General features: G+C 34.5%; 2 protein-coding genes across 4 annotated transcripts; both read left to right on the top strand.

Moving 5' to 3' along the window:
- The first annotated feature begins 190 nt into the window (after nt 1–190).
- On the top strand, nt 191–11,297 carry LOC133851657 (U11/U12 small nuclear ribonucleoprotein 48 kDa protein). 3 transcript variants are annotated; one of them, XR_009895835.1, is made up of 6 exons: nt 191–1,533; nt 3,288–3,402; nt 5,700–5,807; nt 8,325–9,121; nt 9,220–9,319; nt 10,974–11,297. XR_009895835.1 is itself a non-coding variant. In XM_062288177.1 (5 exons), the coding sequence occupies exons 1-4, from the start codon at nt 479–481 to the stop codon at nt 9,105–9,107; spliced, it is 2,061 nt and encodes a 686-aa protein (XP_062144161.1). In that variant the 5' UTR covers nt 191–478; the 3' UTR covers nt 9,108–9,121; nt 10,974–11,297. The 3 variants fall into 3 exon arrangements, 2 of the variants coding, with proteins under 2 accessions (XP_062144161.1, XP_062144160.1); XM_062288177.1 differs by lacking the exon at nt 9,220–9,319; XM_062288176.1 differs by having other exon boundaries at nt 9,220–11,297.
- A 7,271-nt stretch (nt 11,298–18,568) lies between these two features.
- Nucleotides 18,569–21,528, top strand: LOC133852424 (U-box domain-containing protein 9-like). Its single transcript, XM_062289182.1, has 2 exons — nt 18,569–19,021; nt 20,226–21,528. Exons 1-2 carry the CDS (start codon nt 18,752–18,754, stop codon nt 21,300–21,302), a joined length of 1,347 nt encoding a protein of 448 aa, XP_062145166.1. The 5' UTR covers nt 18,569–18,751; the 3' UTR covers nt 21,303–21,528.
- Nucleotides 21,529–27,810: the final 6,282 nt, after the last annotated feature.

The raw sequence follows: 27,810 nt of genomic DNA, 5'->3' as shown, positions 1-27,810 counted from the left end.
AGCGAGTAATTTGGTCGATCTTTAAATGAGTGAAGTTTGGAAGTCCTTTATCAAATTTTGTCGAACGAGTAGGATATATATCACTTACTAATCGAGTGAGTTTTTACAATATCGAGCTCGAGTTCGGATGAGGCTAAATCAAGCTGATCGTTAAACTGACTGATTTTTTTATATCCAGTTTGAATGAAAGGGAAAAAGAGGTTTTTGTAGACTTTTGTTTTGGGTTAAGATTCGGTATTTTCATTGGTATTTTATTTGGTGTTTTTAGTTGATGCCTCAAATTTGAATCGGAGGCTGTAAATAGGGGGGTTTTGCACCACTTCCGGTGACTGTCTCTGTATCTAAAGTTGGTTTCGAGTTACTTTCACCGGAAACGGCGATTGGCTCACCGCCTTCCTCATTCACCGGAGCAGAACCACCAACTCAATGTTCTCTCTCTCTCTCTCTCTCTCTCTCTCTCTCTCTGTGAATTGAACCCATGAACCCTTCTTCTTCTCGCCCATATTCCAACCCATCTTTCCCTTTCCTTCCTCCAAACCCCTTTTACTCTCACCCTCAGAACCCTCCGCCTCCGCCTCCACCTCCGCCCATCGCCGACCTGTCCACCACACTCTCGTCCCTCAAAAGCCTCATCCACCTCTCCCACCAAACCCTCCAATCCCTCTCCACTCTCCTCCCTTTGAAGCCCCACAACCCCAATCACATCCCATGCAAATCCCGCCAACACCACCCTTTTTATCAGCCTTCTCCCCATTCCCTTCCCGACTCCGATCAACTTTGCTTCTCTTTCGACAACGCCGCTTCCAATTATTTCTACGACGATTACCCGGGCGTAGTTCGCTTCTCCAATCCACGTGCTGCAAAGAAGACCTTGACGATTCCGGGCTTTTTATCCGTCGAATGCGCGAGAGGAGAGATTGAGGGGCTTGGGGAGCAGTGCCTTTTCAGGATTCTTCCATCGGAGCTGCTGGCGATTCGAGGCGAAAGCGAGGCCTGGAGTGATTATCCGAGTGCCTACTCGTGTATTGTTCTTCGTGCGCTTTCTTGGGGGACGAGGATGGTTAGAGAGCGTGATTTGATGAATTGGGTGATTGCCAGTTCCCCGCGTTATGGTGTTGTGATTGATGTCGCTATGGCGGACCATATTTTTTTGCTATTTAGTCTGTGCCTCAAGGCTATCGTGAGGGAGGCTTTAAGTTTGGATGGGGATGAGAACAAGGGGTGTCCCGTTTTGGTTCAGGCATTGATTTGGTTCGCATCTCAGGTATCTATTCTGTATGGGGAAACGAATGGCAAGCTATTTGCAATTGAGATGCTTAAACAGTGTATATCGGAGGCTGCTGCGCGGGGGTTGATGATGACTGAGTCTCCTACTCTGAAAGAAGAGGGCTCCCACTCTCAGAATGAACTAAATCCCACTGTTACAGGAAAGGTCATTTCTGCGTCACAAGTCGTTGCAGCGGTTGCTGCATTGCATGAATGGGCTTTGTTCGAAGAGAAGACTAAGGGTTTTCGGGTTTCTCAACCGCTAACGTATGTATGGCCTGTATTTTTCGATTCTTATTTTTTACTTGTGCTTGCACCAACGTTAGTGTTTACTGTTCTGATTTGTATGTTGTTGTCTCAATTGTGGTATGATCACTGTTGTCAGACACAACAAACGAGGTAGAAGAGCACTGGAATATGCATTTATAGTTTGCTTCCTTTTATTTAAAGGTTGTTTGTGTTTGTTTTCTGTGATGTACGTCATGTACACTTCCATTTTTATTAGTAGGAAGTTTTTTCATTCCAAGAATTTCATACGAGTATAATGGATATTTCTACATGCATGGAAGTCATTTTGGCATCGCATATGAGTACTTTCTTGTTATGAGCCTACCAAGAGATTACTTTCTCAAATACCCAGGCTCATAACATTTCTGGATACTTCCAATATGTGTATGATACTTGGTCAAAATGTATCTGGTAATTGTATCTGATACCTATCCAATACTTTTGGACATACATCTGATGCACCTTGGACAATAGGATATGACCCTTATTATTTGCACAATGGTTGAGAAAAATAGTTGCAGAAACGAAAAAATTTGTAAAACATGGGAAGGTAAGGGACATACATCCTAATTATGTATGTATCAGCAAGGATGCCTGGATGATAAAATTATTTAACAATTTTACCAACACTTTTGATATTACGATATTTATTCAATGCCTTCACCTTGCTTGTTCACTTCCTACTTTTTTGAAAAAAATTTAGGTTGTGGTATTCATACCCTTGCTTTATAGGTGGTAAAAAATTATGTATGTGGATTGGAATATAAGAACAATATGGCTATTTATCATGTCAATGTTTAACAATCACTACATTCTTGCATCAACTTGGATGTCTATTTTAAATTACTAGTGCTTAGAAAGTGATCAAACAAGATTTTGTAATTGTACAATCACAATGAGCCAGAATAGTTGAACGAGGTCCCTGCTGGGTGGCTAAAACTAGTAACACATAATAGTCTCCTTGGGATTGATTGGGTTATGGCAGTGTTTAATGTCCTTAATTTCCAATTATTTGAATATGATAGGGTTAATTATGCCGAATCTTTTTTCCTTTTATGTTTTGTTCCCTTTGTTAATTTGGAAGAAGAGGGATTCCTGCTTAATGATAGCTTCAATGGTGTAACTTTACTCTCATTTCTCTATAATACTTTACACACCATGCCTAGGCAAAAAATTCACCTAGGCTAAATTTAACTATTTGGCACCCTAGCTATTCTTGTCTGGGAGATATTTACATGGCCTTCTGATATATTTTTGAACTGGAATTTGTTGGAGAAAATTCTATATATGTAATCCTTCATTCTATTTTACTTGTACCAAAAAAAATATTGTCACTATTTTTTTTTTCTTTCACTTTTGTCACTCTATCTTTTCTCCTTTTTTAAAGTTGCTTTATTATTGGTTTAATTGAAGAAAGTACTTGTATGAAATTTATATGGTCTTGGATATGCAAATTGGCATCTAAGTGTGCTGTTATTTACAGAGAGATGGCAGATCCATATGATATACCTGTAAGAAGACTAGTAGTGTTTACTCTAGTCTTGTTTATGATATTTGTGATGATTCTCTGTAGTTTTGAACTGAGTGTCATTATTTCATTCTCACGTTCCAACTTGTTTTGCTTATGCTTTTAGATCTTCTCCTATTTTTATATAGTACAGTTTTAGCCTTGACAGATATACCAGTTTCTTTATTCATAATAAATGCTGAAGTAAGCTTCTTTCTACATGTAGAATGGCTGAGCATGAATATATGTCACAGAAAGCTGATGAGGAGCGGAAGAGACGTCCTAACTACAGGCCTATAATTGAGCATGATGGACTTCATCGACAAAGGTCATCTTATCAGGTACTTATTAATATCTTTTCTTTTGCATATATTAGCAAGAACTTAAATCCTAAATTATTTTTCTTTCTTTTTTTTTTTTTTTTTTTTTGGGGGTTTGCACGAAGTGGTTTCTCACTAGATGTCTTTTTTTGCCCTAAAAAACTACTTATGTTGACTGTGAGCCTTATGTCTTGGGAAAATCAATCTAATTATGATCGGTTCATACTGGTTTTTACATTTTTTAGAACTTTGATGGCGTTTCTCATTTGTGGAAACCTACCCTGTGTTTGGTGAGGAGAAAAGGGGTAGAGGGAGAGGCTTTTTCCTTTGTTTGGTTAGAAGTAAAGGATGGGGGGAACAGCTCTCCATGAGGCACATGATTTTTCAACTTTTTTATTGGGTGGTATGGGAGAGGGAATGAGTGAATTTGATTTTAAATTATTTCTATGCCCTTATAATGAATTAGTTACCTATCACATGATAGTAAATTTCTTTTTGCGGCTGCTTTTCTATTCTCTTCCTCATGTGAAACTAAACAACAGGAGGACAATCCTCTCTTTTTTTCCATTTGTTTCTTCTCTGCATCCAAACATATCTAAGGGATAACACCATCCTTTCCTTCTCCCTTCCTTTTTCCATTACCCATATCCTTTCCCTTCCCCCCTCCCCCATTGGGTTAGTCATTCATCAATTTGAGGAATCAGGAATGACTCTGTTTTTTTTTTTTTTTGTGGGGGGGGGGGGGGGGGGGTGGTGTTCAGTCTCATAAAGTATGAATATGAATAGAAACTTACAGTGGTAAATAACTGCTATTAGAAATATGAACAGCCCTGTTTTGGTTGAAGCAGCCACAACATTGTTTGCAGTCGGTTTAAAATGCATGAACCAAGTCCACTTGCTGTCATGTTGATAAAATATGACTAAGTTTCTTGACTTGACCTTTCATCACGTCCATAATAGAAGATCATCTCACTTGGGTGACCTAGCTGTAAAAAATCCATAAAGGAGTTGAGCAATTGGCAGATTTACGGTAAGTCTTCTTTCGGCTTAGCAGCACAACCTAAACATGAACTTCTAAAGTGCTTCTTTAGTGAGTTCACCCAAGATAGTTGTAGGAATTCACATCAAGAATTACAATCAGGGATCATAAACGGACTGGAAATATCTGTTACACATCTGCTTGAGGGACATTCAGCATGAAAGTTCTAATTGGACTTTTAATCGGGTGGAGACCACTACCGCCATGATGAAGTCTTCATTTTTACACTTGTTATTTAATTGGATGACTACTTTGTTACTCTTCCTTTTTTTTTCTAATTCTCTTCATTCGTTAAAAATTTTAGACTAATATTTTGGAGAGCCGGTCAGTTGGTGAACATTACAAAGTCAAGTTCCTATCTGTGTCTTGGTGCCCTGGCTTTTAAAGTAGTGCTTTTCAAGATTGTATTCATATTTGCATGACTTGAAACTTCAATTGCCTAAAAATTTATGCAGGTCTTAAATGTTTAAGGATTTGCATTTAATCCCCCCTGAGGGGGACATAGGGGAGTAACGAGTCCGTTATGTTCTAAAATTTGGATCATGGTCCAGAAAACTTGCTGACCTTTTGCCATTATGGATAACTGGATGATTCCATTTATGATTATAATGCAAGTCACCATGTGACATTAAGCCTTCTCTATATGCGTCTTCATCGAAAAGATATGTCTGTCTGCTTGTGTAATACAGCTGTGTCATTGATGATGCACATATGGTATTTCAGTTGAAGGGGAAGTTCATTCTAAACTTTGAGATGGCTGTTGAAAACTATGGATTTGGAAGTTCATTTATGTTTACATGTGATTTATGCATAATAATTAACCCCATAGTTTGGTAATCTCTCGTGCCACAAATATGTCAAATATAAGAAAATTGAAAATTGCTGTAACATTCTAGCCACCTTTCTAAGATGATCTCTACTGATCTATTACTGCTTTCTGGAATATTGTTGTCTAACCCTTGGCTTTTAGAGGAGGTGTGATATTATTTCATCAAACCAAGGGATTCAGTTTATTTTTCATGATTAAAATATATAGTAGTGGATAAGTGCATTAAATTATGACTTTAAACAGATAAGAATAAAGCTCAGAGCAGCCCAAAAGTATTCCTCTTTAGCCAGAGACGACATGATTGTGAAAAATCATGTTGTCTTATACTTCTTCTCTGTTCAGCAATTTTGGTTATAATAGGCAGATTGACTTAACTCTTATTCTCTTTCTATTTTTTGGTAGGTAACTTGCTCTTACTGTCATAACTTCAAAATCTTGTGTTTATGCCAGGAAGCAAACAGGACTAAGACTAGAGAGGAGTTATTGGCTGAAGAAAGGGACTACAAACGCCGAAGAATGTCATATCGTGGCAAAAAGGGGAAGAGAACAACTTTACAGGTAAGAATCAGTTTTTTGGTCATTATTATTTGTATTGTCATTGTTATTATTAGGTATTGTTGTTGTTGTGGTCATCATTCTTATTATAATTGTTATCATTGTCATCATTATTGTTGTTGTTGTTATTATTGTTATTATTATTTTAATTATAAGTAAACACAATTCATTAAAAAGTGTAAAAGGCGCAACCCAAGTACACAAGAAATATACAAGAGAAACACCTAATTAGAAGAAAAAAGAACATCAAGAAAAACATAATAGCTAGAATTATATAAGCCTAAAAAAGCTGTCCAATGGTAAAGACTCTTGAAGAAAAATCCTTGGATTCCACCACTGTCCGTTCACGGTTTTCGAAACTCCAATAATTTTATTTTTCTCCAGAGGCACCACATTAGGCAAGACGGAACCATCTTCCATATAGAAGAATTCTGAATCCTACCAAAATGTCATTTCCAGCAAGCAAAAAGGTCTACCACTCGATTAGGCATGAATCAAGCCAACCCTACGAGGCTGAAGATACTATTCCAAAGGGCACTAGCCATCTCACAATGGAGTAAAAATCGATCCACTGAATCCCCACTCTTTTTATACATGCAACACCAATAACAACAATGACATGCCACTTTTTAAGATTATCCATGGTTAGTATCTTCCTTGAGGCAGCCAACCAAGGGAGTCTCAAGGGAGTCTTATCCTGCCAAATTCTCCTCCAAGGGAAAGGAGTACTAATTGGGGAACAAGGACATTGTAGTAAGATTTAATATCAAACAACCCTCTCTTTGAAGATACCCAACAAAGCTTGTCTTCGCTACCCTGTCTCAATTTGAAGGAGTACAACATATTGATGAACGATTTAAAGAATCCACCTCCCAGTTGTGAGCTGCTCTAAGAAAGTTAACATTCCACTGAAGAGAATCACTTGAAACCTCCAAATGATTTGCCATTGAAGCATCCTTACAACTGGCCAAATTGAACAAGCATCCTAACAACTGGCCAAATTGAACAAGTCTGGAAAAGTTGCCTTGAGGACCTTATCCGCACACCACACATCATGCCAGAATCTAATTTTTGAGCTATCACCGACCTCAAATTTAGTATGACTAGAAAACTCCTCCAACTCCTTATGATATTCTTCCCCCAACTCCAAACGACCCAAGAACCTCATTTGAACACCACCCACCCCATGCGCTGCCATATTTAGGATCGACAACCACCCTCCATAAGGCCATTCTCTTATGAATATAATGCCAAAGCCACTTCCTCAAAAGAGTTCAGTTGAACAAAAGTAAATTAGGGACCCCCAACCCTCCTTTAGAGACATGGGAACACACCTTAGACCAGCTAACCAAATGGAATTTGAACTCTTCACCAATATGACCCCACAAAAAGTTAGGCTGCAACTTCTCTATGTGGTTGGCAACACCAACCGGGAGGAGAAAAAGAGACATGAAGTAAGTAGACATATTAGATAAAGTACTTTTTTTATATAAGTAATGTATGTTCAATCAAAGCGCAGAGGGGCGTAACCCTAGTACACAAGGAGTAGACAAGAGAAACCCTAAAATATAGAAAAAGAAGCACATAACTCCAAAAACTCAGAAAAATTAGAGACATGCACATTATCCCAGGCCATTTTGTTTATTTTTGGCAGTCTTTATAGGAAGAACTTGTGCGAAAGTGTGTTTGGTGTTTGGGATTGTGTTGGAAAATATAGCTTTATATCTAGAAAGAACTTTTGAGAAAAAGCTTCATTTTCAAGTTTTTTCCAAAAGTGTGTTTTGGCCTTTTTTTAGAGCAGAAAGTTAAAGAAGTATTTTTTGAGTTTTTTTTATCAAATAGACCAATTTTTGCTTTGCACAGCTTTCTATGTACTAAAAGTACTTTTTAAGGTTTTTAACGCAATCCCAAACAGACTCTTAATTACAAGTATCTCCATAGTTTTAAAACACTGCCATACTTTATAGGACCATCTGTTGCAAGAGAGTGCTGGTCACTAGTATTGACTCTATTGACTCTATGGGCTTTATTGCTTGAGAAGGTGTGTACTTCAGTTTGAAAGGGATGTGTGGGTGACAGCAGTGGTTTCATATGAAACTGTCCTGCTCTGCCTTATATGGGCTATTCAGAGAGAGAGGATAATTGGACATTCAATGGCATGAAGCTTTCTAGGATTGTGCTAAAATCTCTACTCTTGAGATCATTGTATGATTGGATGGTTGATAGTGAATTTTAGATTATAATATTTTGGTAAAATCTTTTGTATAGACTGGATTCTCCTCTTTCAAATAATTTTTCGTAGATGTGTGTGTGTGTGTGTGTGTGTGTGTGTGTTGTGCTAAAATGAAGTTCACCACTCTGACTAGAGTATTTGTAAGTCTTTGATTTTCGTTTGTTCATATATTTTGTCCAATAGCAGCTCGGTTTTGGCACCAAGTTATTTTCTTTTTACCTTTTTTTGGTTTTCCAAACCCCCTGGTCAGTTCATTAATGCCCTGTTTTTGTTACACTTTATCAAAGGTTACGAGGGATATAATAGAGGGATACATGGTGGAAATCAAGAAAGCTGGAGGGATTGGGTGCTTTGTAAAGGGAACTGAAGATGGAGGAATGTTTCTATCTGAATCTCCTTCTGCTCATGACATCACCGCCAGTGTTGATGAGCCAATAGGAAGCAGTTATGCAGGAAACGGAGGTAGCCAATATAATAACAGGACACAGTCACACTCTGATTATATTAAGAGATCTAAGAATTTCAAAGATGTTTCTCCTAAAGACTATGAGCAGCCAAGACGAATAAATGTAGATCAGAGAATTGTCAGTCAGAGCAAACATGATAGGGAAAATTATTCAAGAAGCCCAGAAAGATACAAAAATCGTGGCCGGTCACATGCCCGAAGTAGTCATCTATTGGAGCAAGATGATCTGGAGGTGACCAGAATCCAGCATCGTGAGGTTAAGCAGCCATCTTCTGGCATGTCAAGATATGGTAATAGTAGATCATCTTCTTCTGTTTCAAATTCTGTGAACGATGTAAGTGTGAGAAAGGATGAACAGAAATCAAAAGTTGAGCATAGACGGCTAAGGAACAGATATGAAAATGTTAGTTCAGACTTTCTGAGACAAAATGCCTTTGAGGATCGATACAATCCTTCGGAATCCCTTGACATGTATGAAGATGATCTCTCCACTGGCATCAAGCGTGTCAGACAAGATAAATTATGTCTTGGGGAATTCCATGACCAACCTAGCCGCTACTCTGCAGGAAGGCACTCTCCTGACTACCATGATAAATCTGAGTAGCTTCACCATTTGAAGTGAGTATTCTAGTTCTTCTTCTTTCTATTTTAAGCAGGATTTAATTTGAGTCAAATATGTATAGCTTTTGACATGGTTTATTCATGTAATTTTGCAGTCTTAAAGTCATCAGGCCTCAGCAATTCTATCTACACTTATATCCTCCTCTGTATCCTTACCTGTTTTCTTTTGTTTGATGTTTAGCTCATTTACATCTTGTAAGTGGTTTGCTATCTCCTCCCCTTTTTTCCATCAGAATAGATGCACTGTTAAAGGAAGCCAATGTCTTATGTCATTTCCCCACAATCATCAAGATCTTCAGTAGCCATTCGTTGCATCATCATATCACTCTTACTGCATTGTTGCAACCTGTATTGACATTATCTAGTATCTTTTAATGTATTTGTGACTCACTGTACGAGTGTTTTTTTTTATTGGTGCTTGTTTGGGGTAAGTTACTGTGTGGTCCTTTTTAGATTTGAATGAAAATCCTTACTTTGTGGACAAGATGAGTGAAATGTAGAAACCCAGAGAACTGAAATAAATAGGGGAAAAGTTAAATGATCTTTCATTGGGATGTAGATGCTTTTAACAATTAGGAGAAATTTAGTTTGAAAAGAAAAAATAATAATAGAGAGGTAAACATTTGACTTTTATGTTCTGCTTTTTTATTTTTTGCATGAGTATGTTCCATATGTTACACAAAATCATATGGGAATATTACAACTCACATAGATGAGCACATCATCATGCACATATGACTATTTTTGTCTGTTATTTTGCTGTAGGGCAGTCATTTGAAATCAAGCCCTGCTCATCAAAACTACTTTTGGCTCTATTATTGATGTAGCCAGGGATCATATGACAAAATATTTATAAATTTGAAAGTTGGATGGTATAAGATATAAGATAGGAAGGGCCAATATTATTTGCAATATAATTGTAAAAAATGTGTGGGGTAGTCTCTATTGTAGTAACCCTTCAAAAAACAAGGAAAATTATTCTAGTAGAAGATACACATTTTATTGTTCTTAATTACTATTTGATATATTCTGGAATTGGTAATCTCAAAAGTTTATAATCTTGTGAACCCTAGAGTGGTTCTGGCATATCTGAAGGCTTTATAGTGTTATTAGGTTTTCGACTAGAAAACACAGATTGCAGTTTGTACGTGTTTAGAAACTGCCTACCAAAAAAAAAAAAAAAATTCGTATAGCAAAGAATATGTTTTGCATATACACAATTTTAAATATTGTTTATATTGTCTGAACACAAATAAGGAGCTATACATACAATTGGGGGGGGGGGGGGGCGCATATGCATAAACCCTTCCTATCTTGATGAAGGCAGGATTCAGTCTCTACTCCCGGTAAAACACTATTCAAACTGTTTTTACCCTCTCTTTGTGATAAATGATAATAATCCCCATTATACTTTATCAGAAGATTACTTTACACCTTCCAGTAGTATTTTATGATTGATTAGACTTGTATAATTACACAATTAAAGCAGCTTTCTCTGCATTGTAACGAAATTTACGTAGGGTAAGTGATCTCTGTTATATATTGTTTCGTTATTGGAAGTTCTAGCGACTAAAGTAATGTACATAATATATGCACTGAAGGCCAGTGGGTCATAATTGGCTAAGGAAAAATGCTACAATCTGCATAGAGGTGTAAGGAGATTCAGGGTAGACTGTGGTATTGCTGCATCCTTGATATTTCATTTCAATGTTATATGATCTACTACTAGCAGAAGTTTTCCAATGTTCGGTGGACTTGCATAACTTCAGAGCTTTTATCTACATGTTTTATATATAGGCAATGCCTATCTTGGTTTGAATTTGCTCATAGCTAACCTTGTTTCTTGTAGATTACGAAAACATCCACATCTTTTGTCAGAGATAGTTGGCGAGGATACTGGATATTTTGAAGCTTGCTGTCTGCTCTTTTAACCACAGATGGGATAACTCTTAGCTTCTTCTCCACTGAAATACAAGTACATTTTTAGTGTATATTCAGTGATGAAAGAAGTATGCATCTTCTGTAATGTCTGTACCTCAGATTTTGGTTTCTGTTTGGGGACCGCAACCTCTATCATGTACTCCATTGTAAGAGCATTTCCAGTGAATTATCTATTCGCAACTTTAAGTTAGAATAGATAACAAAAATGCTATAAAGAGACTCTATCGGCTTATGTATTCAAACTCTATAATAAATTTTATTTAATTCCATAAATAATGCAACCCTACACGTAGCGTTGCACTATGCCACTATTAACATATATGGCTTTGCAAAAATGAAGGATTGCTCCCTCTCTCTCTCTCTCTCTCAGTTCTTTCCCAACGCCCATGCTCTCCCACTTCTCTCTCTTGCTCAGTGAGTCTACTTGCCTCCAAGAAGTCGTCTTCTCCGGCATTCTCTCTCTCAATCTGTTTAAGTAACCTTCTCTTCTCTCTCTTTTTGCCCCCCTTTTTTTTGCTCTATTATCTTGTCAGGTCACGAGCAGGGATTCCCCTCTCCCTTGTTTCCCCTTCTTCTTCGTAACCCATCCCTTCCCCATTTCCTTCCTTCACCAGACGAGATCGATTGAGAGAGAAATTAGTGGACTGAGTAGTTCAACAAGAGAGAGAATGGGTGTGTGAGTTTTGATTATAATTTGGATTTGGGTTTTCTCTTTGGGTTGTTTCCGCAACCGGTTGGAGGATGGGTATAGGATTTGGCCCGGTTGTATACGATTGCGTGAATTTTAAGTTGAATTGGTTTTGTTTAAAAGGGTATCGTTTGAACTTTTCTGGTATTTGGGAATTCAATTGTGGTTTTAGCACGGTGTTTAAGAAATCTGGAGGAGTAAGAAGGGTTTGGGGTTCAATTCGTGTTGAATTTAAAGAGGCTTTAGTCAGCCTTGAGCTTCTCTTTGGCTCTACTTTTTGTTGGCTATGGGGGATTTTGAGTCTATGATTCCGGAATTAAAAGGAGAAGAAAACTTAATTGCCTTTAAAGTAATAAAAAATAAAGCATATTTAGATGATATAGAGTTAAAGATAGATAATCAGATGTATATTGCCTTTTAAAACCAATTAGATAAATTAGATAAAGTGAATTTTGGTTAGCTATTTTAGACTGAAATATACATAAATTATTGGGAGTGCTCTAAGAGGACTGTTGAAAAATCACCACTTCCATTTTGGTGAAGAAACTAAGCTTTTAAAGAAAATGTCCAGCTAGATCTTTAGAGAAAACCTCACCTCTCATTCAAAATTGCATTCAAGTCATCCTAGTTAAGAAGATACTGATGGAAGTGAAAATAATACGAGAAATGTTTAGTTTTCATCTTTTGCCCATTTCTTGTTCATCTCCATACAAAGAAATTAGCAAATCTACCATTAAATGTGGTACCATACAAAATCAATATGCGGTCTCATAGATTCAATGATGAATTTCCAAATGATATGAATAAAAATATGGGCAAGAGATGGAGGTGAAACATCTCTCAAATAATACATCAACAAGCAACAAGCATATGACATATTCTGTTTCCTCTATTTTATTTATTTTTTAACTCAAATGGGTTGAGCATTTGATAGGTTACCAAAAATAGTTGATAGTTGAAATAGTGTGCATATCTATAAAAAGAAACACAACTCTCAATTCTCTCCACCCTACCAAACATGAGGATATTTTCGACAACCTACGTACCAAATTCCTTTAAAATTTTTTAAATATTTTAATATATGTCCAATGCATACACGCATCATATTTCATCATCATTTGACCATTTGCCCCACTCGAAATATAATACTTTTTTAAAAAGTTTCCACCAAAGAATAATCTTATTGAGACAAATTTTTCAATTTTGAAAATTCAAAAAAAAAAAAAAAAAGAATTAGAAGCTTGATTCATGATTTTTTTTTTTTTTTTTTTTTGTCTTTTTTAATTAATTTCTAGGGTGAGAGGATTGAAGAAAGTTTGAGGGGAAAAAAAAATGATCATTAATCGTGCCCGAGCTTTTTCTAGCTGTTCAATGGCTTCCGGCGTAGTTGTTCAACATTTTGAATAATCTTAAAGAAGGGAAAAATTAATAGAATTGGGAAAATAATAAGGAGACATGTTAGTAGTTATTCATATATATTGTTGTATGAATTGTGTTTAAGTTAGTTGTGAGGTTGAGCCCACTTTGTAATGTTACATAAAAATCTTAATAGCTTCTTTATTAGCCTCCTTGTTTGTTTTGAATCTTTTGATTTTGATGGAATTGCCGAGCCTTCAACTATCTCATCATCCTAACATCAAAACCATTTATCCAATCATACTACTCAAATTTTAAACTAATTTAATTTTTTTCTTATATATATATATATATATATATATATAAAAATTTAATGATTTTCTACCTATCTTATTTGAGTTTATTTTCTTTTATGAATTTGATCCCCACCCCCCTTCCCCCCACCCCCCCCCCCCCAAAAAAAAAAAAAAAAAAAAAAAAATCCTAGGAAAAAATTGCTCACAATAAGAGGAAAAATTAATAGAAACAATTTCACTTATACTTTCCAAATTATAAGCGGTTTTGCAATCATGACTTCCAAGTTTAAAAGTTTGTAATGTCAGTATCCCATGTTTAGCCCATTTTAATTTCACATATTTTTTATTTTTGGTTAAAGTGCCCAAAATGCTCCCCATTTTTTTTCTTAAAAAAAAAAAAAAGTGAAATTAAAAATAACTAAAATATGGGATACCGACATTACAAATTTTTAAAATTCAAGGTTATGATTGCAAAATTGCTTATACTTTAGGGGTGTAAGTGAAGTTTCTCCAAAATAATATGACCTTCCAATTAATGAAAAAAATAAAATAAAATCATGATGTCCTTAGAGAAAAAAAATAATAATAATAATAATAATAAAATAAAATCTGAAGTGCAGGTCTTCATCTGCTTTTAAAAATAGAAAACTATCAAAATCGGTGATTTCAAATACGTACCCCAAGGGATATGAATTTTAGAAGTCAAACAAAAAGAAAAAAAAAAGATGTCATGAAAACAATTTCTGTTTGAAGGCAACCCAATTCTCTCTCTCTCTCTCTTGCGCACGTGCACACACAAAATTCTCACCTCTAACATTATGTTACGTATCAAATATGAGAAGAAGTCTATAAGAGTTCCATCAGGCTGCAACAAACAAGCGGAATTTATTATAAAAGTTTATCTATTCGAGTTTATTAATATATACAGATTAAAGGATATATTGTATATTCTAAGTGTTAGTACGTTAGGAGTCCATAAGAGTTACCTTAATTTGTCCTTGTTTTAGGTATTTATGTAGTTATCATCAATTATGTCTATCTTTTGGTTTTCTAAGGATATATATATATATATATATATATATATAATAAAAGAATGAAACAAGTTAATTATCAACTCTATTAGTTGGTTTGTGTTTAAAGATGCAAATTCTAAAAAATTATTAGGAAAAGGAGTTAAGGTTAAAAGCACATATGAATAGTTTCGTTAAGGTCAATTGAGCTGTAGCTGTGGAGACTATACAAAAAAAAAAAAAAAAAAAAAAAAAAAAAGGAAGGTAGTGGTATTATAATCAAAGATAGCAAAGGTCAGGTTCTAGCAACTTTATTTGAACCTAAGGATCATATCATTACATTTAAAATTACTGAGGCAATAGCGGCTTTAAGGACTGTAAATTTTAGTCGCGATTTGGGCTTCTATAAGGTAATTTTGGAAGGTGATGCTCTCAAAATAGTGCAAGCACTGGGAAAAGATTGTAGTAATTGGTGCATATATGGCCATATAATTGAGGAGACAAGAGGGGTACTGTACAATATGCAGAGCTAGAAGGTCCATCATGTTAGGCGTACTCTAAATGGTGCAGCTCATCGTCTCGCAAAGGCAACTTTATTTTTGAGTGAGACTCACGTTTGTCTTGAGGGAACTCCTCACTGTATTTCTGATATTATCGTTGTTGAGTGATGTACTTAATTTGTCTATTTATAAAATACGCTTGATTCTATTAAAAACAAAAAACAAAAAACTCCAATAATTATTTTTGAGAGGTTTAGAGTTTTTCGAATTATCCTAAATTCTTCATTACGCACTTAATAAATTAGGCACGTAACACATTACAAACTATATTTGCACTTTTTGCCGTTGTTTAGTTTATTTAGGTGGATCTCTATTAGTGCTACAGTTATATGATATAATCCATGTTTTTCATTAAATTTATAATCTACTATTTTCAAAATGAGAAACGATCCCTACGCTTATTTCTCACAACAGTCCCACAACAAGCTGATGTGGCTGGTAATATTTTAGGGATTTTATTCATACACAACACCAACACAACAACCACACAACAACCCCTCACATGAGGGTGGGCTCCACACACTGGGGCCCACCCTTATGTGAGGGGTTGTTGTGTGGTTGTTGTGTTGGTGTTGTAAATTTAACATTTTCCAATATTTTATTATTTTTTTACAAAAAGAAAAGAAAACAAAACAAAAAAAATAATAAAATATTACCAGCCACGTCAGCTTATTGTGGGGCTGTTGTGAGAAATGAGTGTAAGGATCATTTCTCTTTAAAAAAAAAAAATTGTTCTTATTCTGTATTTCTTTTTCAATTTAGAAAAGAAAGTAAGAAAGATTCTCCCCAATTTTCATTATGTGTTTATGGGGTGTGTTTATTTTTTATATAATGTGGTATATTTAATATAGTTTTCACTTGATATAAATATATAATTTTTAGGAACATATGAAATTGAAAGAATTTACTCCTTAATTATACTAATGGATTTTTTTTAATTACTTTTTAGTTATAAAATTAGGTCTGCATTGCAAATTTTGCAAGTAATGTTTGAAATTAAAGTCTTACCCCCCCCCCCCCCCCCCCGTAAAACATTTTTTTTTCCTTGGACTTTGCTATTAGCAACTCGCAATTAATATTTGGACAATTGTAATTCCAATTTTTGGATCAAGATTTTCTCAATTTCACTTGAAATTGAAAGAAATTATTTTATGATTCAGATTAAATTTTTTTTAAAAAAAAATCAATAGTGTATATATATGGAAAAGACCAAGGATTCCTCAAATACAAATCTATTCCTCACTAAGAATGAGTGCTTATTCCTTCGTAAGACTGTGAGCAACCCCATTTGCAATTTGCCGGATATGAGAAACTTTTCACTGACATAAACCATTTAATGCCTCATAAGCCTCATCAATAATATAACTATATTTATTCAAGTTACAACCTTCCTAAGACAGGGTCTGCACCACTTAGAGAGCATCTCCTTTTAACTCTACCATTTGATAGCCTAACTCCTAACAAAATAAAGCTGCCCGCCAAGCTGCAGTGGCTTCTGCAATAACAGTGTCTCAGGATCTGTAATAAAATCTCGAATGATGTTAGTGTCGGTGGATATATATAATATCACGTTATTTAAAAATTAAATAATATAAAATTAGAGCGTAAAATAAATCCATGTTGAATGTATGGGTTTTCAAAGAGAGGCAGTGTAATTCAAGTTCGGCCTAACTCTTCCAGAAATTTCTTATTCAAAAAGTCAAGGAATTCTTGAAAATAAAATGCCTTCCCCAACCGCCGCCCAAAGAAACGTGTTTTCTTGTTCATAGGAAGTTTCTCTCCTTTTTATATTTTATTTCTTTCAAAGTTTTTTTTTTTTCCACGTTCCTAAATATTTTTTTTTTTAATTTTTCTCTCACTAAAAATTTAAAATTCTTTTCAACTTTATATCAAATCATTTAATTTTTATTATTATTTTTTTTAAAAAAAAAAATAAAGTTTCTCTAAACAACTATGATATACATTTTTTTCTCTCATAAAAAATTCAAATCGTATTATTTTACCTTTATATCACATTAATCACTTCTTATTGCTATTCAAACTAAAAATTTACAACAAAAGTTTTTACCAAACTACCCTTCTTTCAATCTTGTTGTAGTAATATTTTTCTTTTTAAATGCCACCCCCAACTTGACTCTTTTTAGAGCATCTCCGGGAATAATAACTAAAGTAGCTACTAAAAAAGTACAATTCTCTATTTTAGCTACTCGTTTTTTTTTTTTATATTCTCTCCGACAGATTTTCTACTTACATTTAAATATTATTTTGTGTGAAACAAAAAAAAATGTAAAAGAAATAGGGAGAGAGAGAGAGAGAAGGAAGGAAAGGAAGATTAAAAATAAAATTATTTGTAATGTGAATAGTAAATAAACAGAAGAAAAAAATTTATTTTACCTACTCTACTAAAAATAAAAGATGACTCAAAATAATTAAATTTAATTATTATAAACTATGTACTTATTCGGTAAGATATGCTCTTAGGCACTTAGCTTCGAAAACATTGGCTACGAACGCTGTCATAAATACAGAGAGTGATGTGAAGGTACAAAAATCAAAAAACGGGGGGTTGAACTTTCACTTTCAGAAACACTATTGAATATCTCAGGCCCCAGGCAGGCCTAGGGAGAGAAATGGGAATTGGTGGGGCGGCTTTCTACTTTGAGTAAGAGGGAGGCTCGAAATTATATTCTTATTTCATAATTATTCTATATTGTTAACTTGGCGTTCTAATCAATATTTTTTTAAAAAAAAAAAAAAATTAATAATTTTAAGTGTCGATTGAAACTATTATTTCAGTGTTGTGAGATAATCGTAAGATAAAAATGTAATTATAATATTACTTGAGATATAAATTATAAGTGAACTCTACTCAAACAGTCTCTACATGAAAGATAATCAAACCATTGAAGGAAAACAAATCAATCACTTTTAAATTATAGGTGGACTCTACTCGATCAATATTATACAGATTATGCTCATTTTTTTTCTCTCCCACATTCTCTATTCAGTTTTATACGAAAAGTTTTACTGATTTAAGCATTGAAGTGTATCCAATCCTTTTGGGAACCGACAGATTTTTTATGACTATTTTCTCTATTTTGCTTCAACAACTAAATACTGCATTTTTGTCGCAAGCCTTCATTTTTTTCTTATTCTTTTTTAACAAAGACCGATCTAAGAATTAGTAAGGACTATTATGTCAGCATGACTAAATAATTATGGATCAGGATCCTTTCAAATTATCTATTCGAATTTGAGAGAATTCAGATAGGTGATTTTGAGAGACTACTTATAGGATTCACCTGACCAAATAAAAATTGGACTGTCTAACCACTTATCCGGTCAGGTGGGTCTCATGAGTCATAAGTAGTTTTTCACAATCACCTGTCTGAATCTTCTTAAATTTAGACAGATAATTTGAGAGGATCATGATTCAATAATTATAAGATAAAAATGTAATTTCTAACGTTATTGTATAGTTGATTTTAAATGAAAATTAATAGCTTTTTGTTTTCAAAAATAATAATAATAATTAATGAAGGGCTAATAACAGTAAACAGGCTCGGGGTGCAGTATGACGACATCCCAATTTTTCAGTCTCATAAAAATCTTTTTAAGTTTCATTCTCTGGTTGGAAGAAAAGAAAGACGAAAGAAAATCCAAAGCAAGAGCGAATGAAGAAGCAGGCGAGAGTTGTGAATCTCCTGTGGGTGTACCCAATCTAATTCCCATCCAAGATTTTCCTTTCCTCTTTCTTTTCTTTTGATTTTCTCCAAATGGCGAAGACTGATGATAGAGCTGTGGCGGCCAAGGCTACGGAGCTGAAAAAGGAGTTGCAGAGATTGGTGAAGGCGATTGTGGATGAAGATGACTATACGGTAGAGACGGCTGACAGGGCCATCAGAACCTTGTCTTCTTTGAAGGACTTGAAATTGAAAGAGTCCCTCTCTTTCAGATTGGATGATGCTTTGGCTGTTCCTCAAGAATTCAGATGTCCCATTTCAAGAGAGCTCATGAGGGACCCTGTTGTTTTGGCCACTGGGCAGGTTGCTTGCTTCTCTCTTCCTCTCTCTATTTTTAAGTTGCATTCACGTTTGTTGTTGTGGGAATTTTGGTGGGTTTGGCTCAATTTCAACGTGAGTGCGAGTTTTTTTTTTTTTTTTTTTTTTTGCTTACATTTTTAGACCATTTTTTAAAGTATACTAGTATTGAATGTTCTGTTCTGTGATGGCGATGGATTTCAAGTCTTTTTTTGTTTGATACATTTGAGTTTTGATTCATCCTCTGACTTCTTGTGTTAAGAGTTATATTTTGGGATTTGGCAATTTCTAGAATTGTAGATTGGAGAATTTCTGCTTGATTTTGAAAGAGCCGTGGCTTTGCCCAGGACTGGATTTGTTTCAGGAGTTTAATTCTGAGGAATTCAAAACAATTGCTTTCATTCCGGAATTGTTTTCTGGGAGTTTACTTCTATTGAAATCTAGATTATGTTCCGAATTCTGTAATATGAAAACCAATGATTTCATGATAATAGACTTGGTGAGTTAAGCTATTGCCTTTTAGTGACTTCCTCCATTATTTTGAGAGAAAAGGTGTGGGTGATTCCAATTTCTAAAGATAAATTGATATACATCCATCAAGATAAATCCAAAAGATCTACTATACCATCTTCTGTATAAATCTCCAGCTATCACTTTTGTCTTCATTTGATGCTTTCATCTCAGTTTCTTGCTTGAACTTTCATCCAAGAATGTCATTTTTTTTCTCTCATTTTTTGGTAGTTGAAATGATTGAACAAAAGTGATATTGAGAATTTATGACAAGCTTTCCTTCTGAGAATTCCATCTTCTAGATGGTTTGAGTTCCAAATTTTGATGGAAGTTGATTTTTATGAATCGAGTGGATCAATGATATCGAGTGAGGTCACTGTCTCCATGTTAACAGTGTTGGTAGGCTAAGTTATTGAAATGTGAAATACAGTGGAAGATAATCCAATTTTGCATACCAAAACAATATCTCAAATTATGACCAAAAAGTAGAATTAGGAATCTGTTTTCATTCATTCATAACATACAATGAATTTGTTACCAACAAGCACCAATTATTTCTACTTCAAAATTATTATCATCTTTGTACAGTCCATCTTTTTCTTTATGTTTTTGTCATTTCTTATGCTTTTCCCTTCTCATTGATCTGCAAAACCACTGTATAACTGATTCTAATGTATTTAATACTTGTGTTGATCTGCAGACTTATGATCGTCCATTCATCCAGAGGTGGCTGAATGAAGGCCACCGAACATGTCCTCAAACCCAACAAGTTCTCCCCCATACAGTTCTCACTTCTAATCAATTGGTGAGAGAAATGATTTCCCAATGGTGCAAGGAGCATGGAGTTGATCTTCCAAAGCCTGTACAGAATATTGATGAGGTAGTGACTGATGCAGACCGAGACTATTTGAACTCGCTGCTCAACAAGTTGTCCCAAACCCTTCCTTATCAGAAAGAAGCTGCAAAGGAGCTTCGGCTTCTAACGAAGAGAATGCCGTCATTTCGGGCCCTATTTGGTGAGTCCACCAGTGACATTCCTCAATTGCTCAGTCCACTCTCACCAGGCAGGGCTGATACTCATCCTGATCTTCAGGAGGATTTGATCACAACAGTTTTGAACCTCTCAATTCATGATAATAATAAGAAATTAGTCGCAGAGAATCCGGTGGCCATACCTCTGCTTATTGAATCTTTAAAATTTGGAACCATTCAGACAAGGAGCAATGCTGCTGCAGCCCTCTTCACATTATCGGCCCTTGATTCCAACAAGCTTATTATTGGAAAATCTGGTGCTCTCAAACCTCTCATAGACCTTTTAGATGAGGGGCATCCATTAGCCATGAAGGATGTTGCTTCAGCGACATACAACTTATGCATTGTCCACGAGAATAAAGGGAGGGCGGTCCGTGAAGGCGCAGTCAAAGTTATTTTGAAAAAGATCATGGACTGCATACTGGTTGATGAATTGCTGACCATACTTGCAATCCTTTCTGGCCATCAGAAGGCCGTCGAGGAAATGGGCGAGCTTGGCGCCCTGCCGTGCTTGCTCGGTATCATTAGGGAGAGCACTTGCGAACGCAACAAGGAGAATTGTGTTGCTATTCTATATACAATCTGTTTCAATGATCGGACTAAATGGAGGGAGATTAGGGAAGAAGAAAATGCCAATGCTACACTCTATAGGCTTGCACAAACCGGGACTTCCAGGGCCAAGAGGAAGGCAAATGGGATCCTTGAGAGGCTTAATAAAGCCGCATCATTAACGCACACTGCTTGATGAAATAAACCCTTTGTAGATGCCCTGTTTTCATCTCCTTCTGTACACACCAATCCCAGTTCTGTTACCTGTAGAAGAGTTCAAATAGTTGTACACATTACCTGTATTGATCATCCTTCTTAGGCGTGTATAGATGAGCAAAAGTAGATTGATTTTTTCTTTTCTTTTTTTTCCTATTATCTCGAATGAATACTTTTAGTGTATAAGGGAATGTTTGGATTTGCAATTTCTGATTTGAAAATACTGATTTTTTTTTTTTTTCATTTTCAAATAGTAGTTTTTCAAAAACGCACATTTAAAAAATACTTCTTTTTTTTTTGTGATTAAATTTAAAATTGCACTTTTTATACACAAAATAGCAGTACTGAAAGCGGCCTAAGACAGGACACTACAATTGTTTGGCTTGAGTTGCCTAGTCTACATCAGCTAGACAACCTGTTTTAATTGCCAATACGGAATTGTTTTGGATTATACGAGTGATATGATATTTGGCCTACTCGGTTAAAGTGATTCCGATGAATGAACGGCTGAGAGAGTGGTTGTTCATGTTCCTATCATCAACAACCTTTAAAAGTGTCGGCAACACTGAATTGTGGATTCAGTATTAATAAATCAGTTTATTTATTTGTTTGTTTGTTTATATATAGATAATATTAATAAAGCAGTTGATTTGATACGTAGTTTTACTTGGACGGCGGTTTAGCACATTCATGCGCCGGTTGTTATTCCGTCATTCTCCTTTCATATTATTATACTAAAAGTTCAACCTTTAGAAAAATAAAGAAATAAATGAACTTTGAGAAATGAAATAGACCAATTTGCGTAGATTTCGCATTAAATTCCGATTTGAAGCTGCCTAAAACTTTTGAAAAAGAAAATAATGATGACAACTAGTTAGACTTTTTTTTACCATATAACATAAATCATGAGACAAACACATCTTATCTTTTTTTCTTTTTCTTTTTTTTTTTCTCTTAAATAATAATAGTACTTTTCAAAAAGAAAGAAAAATGTCCAAAGGTTAATGAGATATCACTTTTTGTCAAATCCCGCTTTATGTTTAAATTTTCTCAATTTACTTTTTAAGGTTCTAATATGTAACAAATAAATTATTATGTTAGAGTTCTGTTAATTTTTTAATATCATTGTCATGTAATATCCAATTAAATATCGACATGTTTTCCCAATTTTTTTTTTAAAAAAAATATTATTATAATTCTTTAAAAATTAAAATTTGACTCCCAAATATATATATATATTTTTTTAGTTTTGCCTCTCAATTCTTTTTTTAATTTTTCAGTTTTGCTCCTCTAAATTTCAAATGTTAGCTCCGTTCCTGTGCACAAGCAATATGTCTACTCAATGTCTATGACTAGCTGTCTTTCATATAATCACAGAATTAGAGACGCTTCTCACTTCTTTTACTTAGTCGTCTTCCTTCGTTAACCCTCTTTTGCGCGGTCGCTGCTCACCGTAATTAAGCCAACCCATTTCGATTGGTTCTCGCTGGTATTTTAAAATGGGAGGCGGCTATGGTCTATTCGAACCGACCATGCTTATTATAATTCAAGCATAAATATATTAGTTAATTTCCTCGATGCTTATATCACCAGTCATGCCATCCTTTACTTAATGTGGATGTTTATTATACTGTGGGCATAAATATAATAAATTATAAACAAAGATGAGTGAGAAACTTGGCTTTAGCATACGTGTATTAAGGTATTTTATATTAACCTTCCAAAGGGACTTGCATGCTCAATAGTCAATCCTTTGTGAAACCTATAAATATTCAAGGATATTCAAGGTATTTTATATTATCTCCTTTCTTTATGTCCATAGATACCGGATATTCAAGGACGTATCGATTTGGTTTTTTGGATGTTGGATATTTTAATTTCAAAAGAAATATGTAACTGACATTTGACATGACAGTAGGTAACATCATTTGCAGAATCCAATTCTTGAGGCCAAAAGCTTCCACTGGTGGATAATTGGGATAATTGTGGTGTACTATAACTATAAAGATTTTATATATATATATATATATTATTTTTTGCATAAAGACCATTTAAAATTTTGTCCTTATACACTCTAAGAGTTTAATCGGATTAGGATTGTCATTAATTATTTGTCCAAGTTACTAATAATTTTGACCAATTAAATAAGAGGCTTCATATGTGATTTATCTGTGTGAGTAGGTAGATAGAAAGTCCAATATTTATTTAGACAGATAGGCCTCGTATGAGATTTACCTGCCCAATTAGGTAGCCGGACAACCCAACATTTCTTCGGACAGATACGTCTTATATGGGGTTTTATCACATTACATGTCTAAATTACTAACAGTTTAAACAAATAATTATTGTGAATCATTATCTAATCCAATGCATAAAGGAAAGTGCTAATTGCGAGGCAAGTAACTATAATGATTTAAATTTCTTTTTCCCTTTTTTTTTCTGCTAAAAGACATTTAAAATTTTGTCCTTACACATACACCCGGAGCAACTTCGGTAATATAATCGGATTAAGATTCACATTAATTATTTGTCTGAATTACTAATAATTTGAACAGATAATGTGAGAGGTCTCACATGAAATTCACATGTCCGAGTAGGTGGCTGGACAACTCAACATTTATTTGAACAAATATACCTCATACAGTACTTATCACATTACTTGTTTAAATTACTGACAAATCAAACAGATAATTATCGTAAATCCTTATCCCGTCCGAGGGAGATAGCACCATACCTATTGCAAAGGATAAGTAGAAAGAAAAAGGATAAAGGAGAAATGTAAATTTAGGTGTGGTTGTTCGTAGGGTTGTAAGTTTGAATGGATGTGTCAACGTAGGCAAACATGTTTTGGAGTTGCTTTCGGTTTAAAAAAGTAGGGGGAGAGTTGTTGGTGGTCCGACAGGGGAAGTCAGCTTTAGATGGTTCGAGATTAATGAATGGTGTTTTTTTCTTTGACCAAAATCAATGCTTAAAGAAAGCCTAAAGCCCTAAATCAATGCGACAAAATATGCTTTTTGGATCCATTCTCCACAGCCTTCCACCTGTCCTCGGACAAAAGCGTCATTTGAGGATTGTCGGCGCATCTCTCTCTCTCTCTCTCTCTCAAACCACATAGAAAATCCTAACTTTTTTTAAAAAAAAAAAAATAATGATAGAAACGAGTGAATGATCTCATTGGATCATAAAATTCTTTTTTAGAATTTTACTCAAAATTTGTTAAAAGTATATTAAGAGATCAGGTTATGTACAGCATTCATGCTCTAATTTGTTTTCATGTTAGGAATGAAATTAGTATTTTTTTTTAAAAAAAAGTAAATAAATAAATAATAAGATTAAAGTTATAATTGAAAATGATAAAATAACTACAATTGAAATCTAACACTTAATTATAATTACTTAGGTATAGTTGAAGTGTATTTGTATGATATATTTCTTTTATAAAATTAAAGTCCAAGTACGAACGAAAATTGTTTTACTCCAAACAAATACGTGAACAAATAATCCAGCCTCTGCTTTCCCTTTAAAAAGGAACATTTACCGAGCCTTTTAAAAAGGAGCTTTGATTCCGAGATAAAAACTCTTCCAAACTCCAAAGCATGTGTACATTTTTTTTTCCCTATAAATAATTAGAGAAAAGGTATGAGTAAATGACACACACTAAGCCTAAAACCCAAATCCACCTAGAGAATAAAACTTGGCTCAAGATAGCATAGCCTCATTAAACTTAACTCCCAAATTCATCCCCAAGTTCCTCCTCCTCTTCTTCTTCTTCTTCTTCTTCTTCTTCTTCTTTCTTTCTTTCTTTCTTTTTTTTTTTTCAAAATTATTTAAAATATGCCATAACAGAGACTCATTACCTAATATGCGTATAACAGATCATAATCACATTTAATAACCGCATACTGCACGGATGTGGTTAGTAAAAACATGATACAAATAGCCAAAAAATAATATATGCATTTTACGAATACGGATGTTACAAATAACCGCATCCGCATATACACTCCTAATAAGACCTAATGATGCATCATCATATAGTTGTTTTTTTTTTTTAAAGGCAAAATGCATCATCATATAAATGGCAATCTCACGTACAAATTTGATAAATGAAAATGGATTTTTGTTTTTGCTTTTTTGCTTTCCAAACAGGCATTTGGTGAATCCGACTAATCCTAATTGCATGTTGTTGGTACAGTTTCCGGTATGAATCTGCATGTTCTTTTGATGTTCTTCACGCTTCTTAATAATTCTGCAAAACAACAAAAACTAAGGACCCTTCCGGGGTCCTCTCCGATGCCTAAATTAGCTTCTGTAAGAAAATAATGCTCTGCGCATAAAAACTGAGTCTCAGTTTATACCTGAGGTATGTCCCTATTTATAGGTAAAGAGGTGGAGTCAAACCTGAATTAAGACTCCTGCTCCTTCTTGATCTAAAACTGTTGTTAGAGTTTTAATTATAATCTGATATATTTTTTTAGACTTCTGATCTAATCATTCTTCTTATTTGATTAGACCATGAGTCATATCCCAATTCCATCAGGGATAGGACTGATTTCTCTAGAGTTGTTAAATGTCTATCTCCTCCTTAGATCAGGTTGAGTGGAACTTATCCCCAACACATGTAATTATTGAAATATGAGATATGTTATATTGTCACCTCAAGACACAATTATTAACCACTTTTGTTCACGTGACTACTTTTACTTTTACTTTTTTTTTTAAAGAATAAAACTTTAAAGCTAGCTAAGGGCCCGCCTTGCCACATGTGCAAAGTGGTCAGAAATTATGTCTTGAAGTGACAAAAGATCATATCTCTTAAAATGTATCACTCAGCGTAATCCAGGTTTAGATTGCGGGCATGGGAAGACCTGCGGTTTGGGTCGAGTTAATGAAGCCCAATCACAGGCCCCGAGTGGGCCATGGAAACAAACATGCCAGCAAAACAACTGCATAAAGAACATTGGAGAGAGTGAGGCCATAGCTTCCCAGTAAGTCGTAATTCTACACCACCTCTGGCTCTGGCAATGACCGTAGAACCAAATCAAATGCTCATACAACAAATCTGCCAGCAAAACCAAGGATTGTCCCATCCCAATGACTTGTAACTGACAAGGCTCCCATGGACATGCAGGCTGTTAGACTTTTAGTTGGCTCGATGTCCAAAACATGTGCTTTGTACTGAGGTTTTATGTTGAAGAATTGAAGACTTCTCCAAGAAATATAAGCACAAAAGCTATATGCCTGGACATGGTGTATTGATGTCCAAACATGGGCTGGGTGGAAAATTGTGTGCACATGTCCATTGAGATTCACAGATTTGCAGATGAGGAGCTTGTTTGCACACAGATTCTACTACAAATCTTGTGCTGTTATGTGTGTTTAATTTTATCATTATTACAATTCTTTTAAGGAAAAAATCATATTTAGTCCCTAAATTTTTATCTGATTTAGATTTAGTGTCCTTAGGTTTTGCCTAAATTTCAAATTGATCCCTCCATTACTTTACTGTCAAAGTTAACAATTTTTTCATTTCACACTCTAGGGTTCATGCTAACACCTAATATAATGTCGGACAAAAATTTCCTACAACCCACATAAAAAGCATGTAAGAAGCACAAGCTATTTAAAAAACGTGTTACTCACATGCCAAAGAACACATGTCAATCTTATAATGTCTATGTCTATGTCAGCATCGAAATTAACAATTTTCCATCTAATATTACAAATCTAAAAGATTAAGATGGCGAAAAAGATAGCTTTTGTTTATTTTTTTGTGGATGACTTGGCGCTTAATGATGTGACATTAATATTAGGTGTTGATACAGACACTGATTTTTCAATTAAGACACACATGAAATATTACAAACTATTGGTTTTGAGAAGAAAAAAAAAATTGACAGAGGCTCTATTTAAAATTTGTGCAAATCCTAATGACCATATTCTTGAAATTAGAAACTCAATAACTAAATTCAAATAAGATAAAAATCTAAGGACTAAATATGATTTTTCCAAATACTTTTAAATTCATATATATATATATATATATATATATTAATGCATATTTTATTCAATAATTAATTTGGGCATTATGTGGTATTATTATGTAATATTCTGTGATTAAGTATTCTATCTGTAATATTAAGTTTTAATATGTTCCCCGCACGGTTGCACTAATTTATACTTCTAAGTTCTAAAACGCATGATTTCTTTCAATTCAGAAGGATTCTTAGCTAAAAATGATAGGCCCATTCTATACAAATATGCTTCAAGAATATGGCCCATTCTAAAGCCCATTCCATGCAAATTTGAGAAATTAAAATGAATTTTTTACACTTGTAATTAGAAGTTAAATAGAAAAGTATGGCCCATATATATATATATATTTTCACTAGTAATTAGGAGTTAAATAGAAAAGTATGGCCCATTCTAAATCTAAAAGCCCAAAAGTCCAGCCCCTGAAAAAAAAAATCAAAAATTGCACCGAAAAA

This window comes from Alnus glutinosa, chromosome 12 (genome assembly GCF_958979055.1).
Source record: "Alnus glutinosa chromosome 12, dhAlnGlut1.1, whole genome shotgun sequence".
Lineage (NCBI taxonomy): Eukaryota > Viridiplantae > Streptophyta > Magnoliopsida > Fagales > Betulaceae > Alnus > Alnus glutinosa.
Note: the sequence above shows the minus strand (reverse complement) of the source record. Positions and strands in the feature narration are given on the sequence as shown.

Bases quoted from the DNA above. Each gene is read 5' to 3' on its own strand.
- LOC133851657 (XM_062288177.1), top strand. From the start codon at position 479: ATGAACCCTTCTTCTTCTCGCCCATATTCCAACCCATCTTTCCCTTTC. The intron at 3,403-5,699 runs GTACTTATTAAT...TGTTTATGCCAG, and splicing joins GACAAAGGTCATCTTATCAG to GAAGCAAACAGGACTAAGAC. The intron at 5,808-8,324 runs GTAAGAATCAGT...ACTTTATCAAAG, and splicing joins GGAAGAGAACAACTTTACAG to GTTACGAGGGATATAATAGA.
- LOC133852424 (XM_062289182.1), top strand. From the start codon at position 18,752: ATGGCGAAGACTGATGATAGAGCTGTGGCGGCCAAGGCTACGGAGCTG. The intron at 19,022-20,225 runs GTTGCTTGCTTC...GTTGATCTGCAG, and splicing joins TTGTTTTGGCCACTGGGCAG to ACTTATGATCGTCCATTCAT.